General features: G+C 51.4%; 1 protein-coding gene across 1 annotated transcript; it reads left to right on the top strand.

The window, feature by feature from the left end:
* The first annotated feature begins 937 nt into the window (after positions 1-937).
* LOC142571179 (isocitrate dehydrogenase [NADP] cytoplasmic-like) lies at positions 938-3,696 on the top strand. The gene is made up of 2 exons (XM_075679453.1): positions 938-1,502; positions 2,893-3,696. The coding sequence occupies exons 1-2, from the start codon at positions 1,005-1,007 to the stop codon at positions 3,646-3,648; spliced, it is 1,254 nt and encodes a 417-aa protein (XP_075535568.1). The 5' UTR covers positions 938-1,004; the 3' UTR covers positions 3,649-3,696.
* Positions 3,697-6,000: the final 2,304 nt, after the last annotated feature.

The raw sequence follows: 6,000 nt of genomic DNA, 5'->3' as shown, positions 1-6,000 counted from the left end.
CGTGTATGTGGTTTTCTACTTTCTGAGAAGTGAAGTGGCTCCGAAACGCCTTTTATGTCCTATCAATTCCTTCTGATAGTGAAGACAGCGACCTTTCCGCGAGTGTAACTCCGTTTCGATTCAGTATGTGTGAAAGATGTTTTCTGTACAAATTTCCTTTTTTTTTTTCAAAAGGATGTGGTGCATCCGCACGCTGCCGTGCCGCGTTGTCACGGGCGTACCCTTACGTCTGTGCTCCCATGTTTTAAATTTTGACGATAACGCGAAAACACTGCATTGTTTCCTGGCGGCACGGTAATCTGCATGACGTACTGCTCGAAGTGTGGGAACCACCTGTGCTGCACGAGCAAGAACAATTGCTTCTTTTTGTTCCACTCTGAAACATGAGTGCACCAATGATTGTCACGTGCAAATAAAAATCTGAGTATGAATCACACTAAGTCTATCTTTCACCTTCAACTTCTTCATTTGCAAGTTGTTGCAAATGCGTGACGTACCCTATTTCCGCAAATTCAAACCACAGAAATCCGCTAAATTTAGTTTCCATGGGAGTACAGCTACTTTTTGCTTCCCTGCAACTCCATGAATAATATTATGAGGAAACAAAAAGTCGTGCAGTAAAGGGATAGAACATGCATTGTATGTGTAATCATATGCTCACCTGCTATTGTCTCAACATGGGACTGGTAGCATTGAAAATAAATAAATAAATAAGTAAATAAATAAATAAATCAGTTGTATTGATTCAGTCAATAAACTTACAATGGGCCGGTGTACATGTCAAGTGGTTAACGCGAATGTATGCTACCATGTTAAACGTAATGTTAAACATAAAAACTTCTTTTTCTCTCTCTTTCTGCCGCGTGAGCCACGGTCAGCTCGTGGTGGCGAGCACGATCTGCCGCGAGACGAACGCGCTTGTTTATGCAGCAGGCTGCAGATCTCTCTCCCCAGCGAGCATCGATCCAGCACCGCCGCTATACGACCGGCTGTCCCTCGCGCCCATGGAGAAGCTCAAGTGCGGGCCCGTGGTCGAGATGCGGGGCGACGACATGGCGCGCGTTGTGTGGGACCTGGTCCGCGAGAAGCTCATCGTGCCGTACGTGGACGCCGACCTGAGGGTGTTCGACCTGTCGATCGAGCATCGCAACCAGACCAACGACGCGGTCACCCTGGAGGCCACCCAGGCGCTGAAGACGCACAACGTGGGCGTCAAGTGCGCCACCATCACGGCCGAGAAGGACGTCCTCGAGAAGTACCACCTGAAGCGCATGTGGATGTCGCCCAACGCCGCCATCCGCAACGCCCTCGGCGGCGCCGTCTTCCGGGAGCCCATCGTGTGCCGCAACATCCCGCCGCTCGTGAAGCAGTGGCGCAAGCCCATCATCATCGCGCGCCACGCGTTCGGCGACCAGTACAACTGCAAGGACTTCGTGGTCCCCGGACCCGGCACGCTCCAGATCAACTACTCGCCCACCATCGGAGCTCCTTACCACCTTGACGTAAGTGCCGGCAGATTTCATACGTAGCAGATGTACGGGCACTTAAAGCGCTCCACACCGGGTTCGGGTATTCGCAAACAAGAAAGCGTGACCAGTGCGTAGATCGCGCATCGGCTATTGTGCCTTCGAAGTAATAAAGCCCAGTGCACAGTGCCACATCTGTATGAAAACACCAGAAAGCCCGTGTGCGCGCACTTGCTCTTGAGGGTGCCCCAATTCCTGCCAGATAATCAAACGCATAATCGGCATTACCTCAGTGGCACTGCGTTCAACGTTACGGATTATGGCACGTGGCCTGGGTAACCGATCGAATGAAGAACGCTAAAAACCGTGCCTGGAAGAGCGCAGCGTAGCAAGAAGGCAAGAAGAAAAAGACGTAAGCGATTACTTAAATGTGACACGGTTCCTCGGCCCCAGTATGGGACAAGGCAGGGAGGGGGAAAATGTAATTAAGGGGTTTTGCCTGCCAAAACCTGATTGTGAGGCACGTCGAAGTCTGGACCACCTGGAGTTCTGTAACGTGCACCTAAATCTAAGCACACGGGTGTTTTCGCATTTCGCCCCCACTGAAATGCGGCCACCGTGGCCAGGATTCGATCCCGCGAACTCTTGCTCAGCAGCCCAGCACGATAGCCACTAAGCAACCACGGCGGCCAATGGCAGCGAAGGAATGTCGCTTGCGGGCGCTAGACGAGGAATAAGCTGAATGCGTAGTTTGGCTGTGAAGCTCGCCCCCTGGCAGCATGACGACGCGCGCCGTTTCATTTTATCCCATCTGCTCTAACGATGAACCAATTTGAAAAATTCTTGCGGTAGAACAATACCTAGACGGCACTTAACCATTTCAGCGTATAACTGCAGTTCCCGGTGGGACCTGGTGAGGCGCCCTTCCAGGTCAAATAAGCTTCGTGTCTATGTCGAAAATCGAAAAAGGCGTCTTTGGAAGAACATATCCAAGGCTTCACTGACCAGTGGGTTATCTGTGTTCACAAACAATTATGTATAGTGCGACATTTTGCCTTTATTGACGCAGTCGGACCGAACATGCTGTCCGAATATACTCCGTCAAAAGACTTTGAAAAGTGTAGACTGCAAAAATGGGCGGCATTTGTACAGTTGTAACAAACTGAAATAAATATACGGTAATTTCCTAAAATACAGTGCTCCCATTATATTATTGACTGTGTATGTTGATGCAATTGTTGACACGTATAAAGGAACACCGCATATTCTTCGCAGCTTGTAATAATAAAAAAGGTGTTTTTGCTACATTCTCGATGTCCCTGAATCGCGCGAAAATTCATGTGCGTGTTGGCGGCCTCAATTTTTTCACTACACTCTTACAAAGTAAGTTGCATTTCTAACTGACTCTTCGTTCTATTCTCAACAGATTTACGACTTCGACGACACGCTGGGAGTGGCGGCCGCCATGTGCAACACGGACCGCTCCATCACCGAGTTCGCGTACTGCTGCTTCCAGTTCGCGCTGCAGCGCGGCTACCCGCTGTTCCTGAGCACCAAGGAGACCATCATGAAGAAGTACGACGGCCGCTTCAAGGGCATATTCGAGCTGCTCTACCAGAAGAAGTACAAGAGCCGCTTCATGGAGAAGGGCATCTACTTCCAGCACCGGCTCATGGACGACATGGTGGCGCGCTCGCTGCGCATGGAGGGCGGCTTCGTGTGGGCCTGCAAGAACTACGACGGCGACATCCAGTCGGACTTCATCGCGCAGGGCTTCGGCTCGCTGGGGCTCATGACGAGTGTGCTCATCTGCCCCGACAACAAGACGACGATGACCGAGGCGGCGCACGGCACCGTCACCAAGCACTACCGGCGCCACACCGCGGGGCTGGAGACCTCCACGAACGCGCTGTCCTCGGTGTACACCTGGACCAAGGGGCTCGCGCACCGGGGCAAGCTCGACGGCGACGCCAAGCTCATTGCGTTCGCCAGGTGTCTGGAGCGGGTCTGCCTCGACACGGTCGAGTCGGGCTTCATGACCAAGGACCTGGCGTCTTGCGTCAAGGGGTTCGGCAAGGTCGACCGGAGGGACTACCTCAACACCTTCGAATTCGTGGACAAGCTGGCGCAGCAGCTGGACGTTAGGTTCAAGGAGCTGTTCACGGAAGAACCACGGCTATAGGCTGCGTTTCACTCAGGGTGTCGATAGGACATTAAATTCATGTAATGACGAGAAGGCTATGTTACCGTGTTTCGTTCCTACCAGAGAGATAGCTGGGACTAAACGCTGTAATTGGCCCTTAATGCAATGCCTGGCTCGGTCAATCCTGCATGAAGGTATAGGCAGTTGCACGTCGCAAACGCATGATATGTAGGGTGTCCCCTAGACAGTTAATTTTTTATGGTACACACTATCATGCTACTCATTTTGTACTCGCTCAAATTTACAGCATTACTGTAATAGAGTTCTAGATTTATATCACTTAATGTGACCAAGCCTAGCACTTGGACCCGTGCTTCTCGGATGCTTGATGAGATAGCAGAGCGTAATATGTAGATTTCGTATTCCGCTAACACGCTGTGGAAACTAATAACACGAGGCCACTGTGCAGGTACCGGCCAACGATTGGGCAGCATGAGCAAAGCGTATTTAAAACGGAGCTGTTTTTTACCTCTTCCGCCAACTTTGCGGATGCTGGCTGTCGGCTGTTGTCTTGTACGGTTGGCCGGCACCATGTACAATGAAAAGTCGAGGCGGCCCGGTATGGTAGATAATGCACGTAAGTGCGGACGTGAACTACAACATAAACGCACCGTTGTCGTCGGTTCATCACCTTTATTACAGCGAAACTATATCGCTAGGATCCCGGGATTCTTTCGCATCCGTCGACAGAAAACTATCATCAATGTCTGATACCCCGTAAGCACTAAGCACTCGTACCCCAGTAACAAAAAGCAAAAAGATGCAATGGCTCATAACCCCTGCCGTGTAGGCAGATGGATGGATGGATGGATGAAAAACTTTATTGGGGCCCTTTAGGGTGCGCCCTAGCGCGCAGCGGGCCGCTCCCACGTCGGGACAGAGAGGCCGAGCCTCTCCGCCGCGTCGCGGGCCCGTTGGACAGCTCATAACTGTTCTTCGAGGTTGGGGCTGTGTAGGACCGCATGCCAGCGTGAAGAAGTGTTACTTTCATCGCCGCGTAACGCGGGACATCGCCAGAGAATGTGAGGTAAGTTCGCTAAGTCATTGCATAGTGCACATGCATTTGTCGTCTGAATTTCGGGGTACATCTTGTGAAGAGGTAGGGGGTTTGGGTATGCCCCCGTCTGTAGAAGCCTTAGTGTCAAAGCCTGAGGTATATTGAGTTTGCAGTGCCGGAGGGGCTAGATCCTCCGAGCTAAGTAAAAGTGCTTAGTAATTTCGGTGTACGAGGAAGGAGAGTCCCGATTGACAGTAACCCCGGCGTCACGCTGCCCGGTAGCTACGCGGTTGATGATCCCTCGTGCAGCTCCGTGTGCCGACTCATTGAGGTTGGGCGGGGCACCCTCGATCTGTCCCATGTGGGCTGGAAACCAGATCAATATGTGTGGCTTGATCTCTTTGCTTCCTAATATCCCTAGGGCCAGCTCGGATATGGTTCCTTTGGCAAATGCCCTAACAGGTGACATCGAGTCACTGTAGATTGATGTCCTCTTGTCCAATAAAGCCATCGCTATTGCAGCCTGCTCTGCGATTTCAGAGGACGTCGTCCGAATCGAGATTGCGTTCGTTATTTGCCTTTCATGATTTACGCTAACTACAGCGAAGGCCTGTCCGTCGGCGTAGCGCGCTGCGTCTACGAAACTGTTCTCCGAAGCCCGTTCACGAGAGTTTTCAAGGAGAGCCTTCGCGCGCGCCCGACGACTTCCCACGTTGTGTTCTGGATGGACGTTTCGTGGGATCGGGGCGACAGTGATGCGGTCCCGCTGCTCTCGAGGGATGCTGCAGAACTTTGCTTTGATTACTCTGGGGGGAACGTCCAGCTCCTGTAAGATGTGTCTTCCAGCTTGTGTGGTAGATAGCCTGACGAACTGGGCCCTCTCCTGTGCTTCCGCTATATCCTCTAGCGTGTTATACATGCCAAGTTGAAGTAAGCGTTCCGTGGGAGTGTATATGGGGAGGCCGAGAGCTCTTTTGATTGCCTTCCTGATTAATGCATTGAGCTTATCCCGCTCCGATCTTTGCCAGTTGTGCATGGCCGCGACGTAAGTGAAATGACACATTACGAACGCATGTACCAATCTCACGAGGTTATCTTCTCCGAGGCCTTTGGAATCACGCACACAGCAAACAGAACATTTTGTCGAAAACTGCCATCATCAATGGCTCATCATACCCCCGTAACCAATGGCTCATACCCCTTAAGGCAGATGCTACAAGGACTCAGCAAAGGGAAGCGAACAGTGCACACGTTCGTTGGAATCACGCATACAACATACAGAATAGCTTAAGTTTCAATAAAGAGCAAGCTCAAAACAAGCATCCGAACGACAT

Source organism: Dermacentor variabilis, chromosome 2 (assembly GCF_050947875.1).
Source record: "Dermacentor variabilis isolate Ectoservices chromosome 2, ASM5094787v1, whole genome shotgun sequence".
NCBI classification, from domain to species: Eukaryota; Metazoa; Arthropoda; class Arachnida; order Ixodida; family Ixodidae; genus Dermacentor; species Dermacentor variabilis.
Note: the sequence above shows the minus strand (reverse complement) of the source record. Positions and strands in the feature narration are given on the sequence as shown.

Coding starts and splice junctions, on each gene's coding strand:
- LOC142571179 (XM_075679453.1), top strand. CDS start 1,005: ATGGAGAAGCTCAAGTGCGGGCCCGTGGTCGAGATGCGGGGCGACGAC. Junction 1,503..2,892: donor GAGCTCCTTACCACCTTGAC/GTAAGTGCCGGC, acceptor TATTCTCAACAG/ATTTACGACTTCGACGACAC.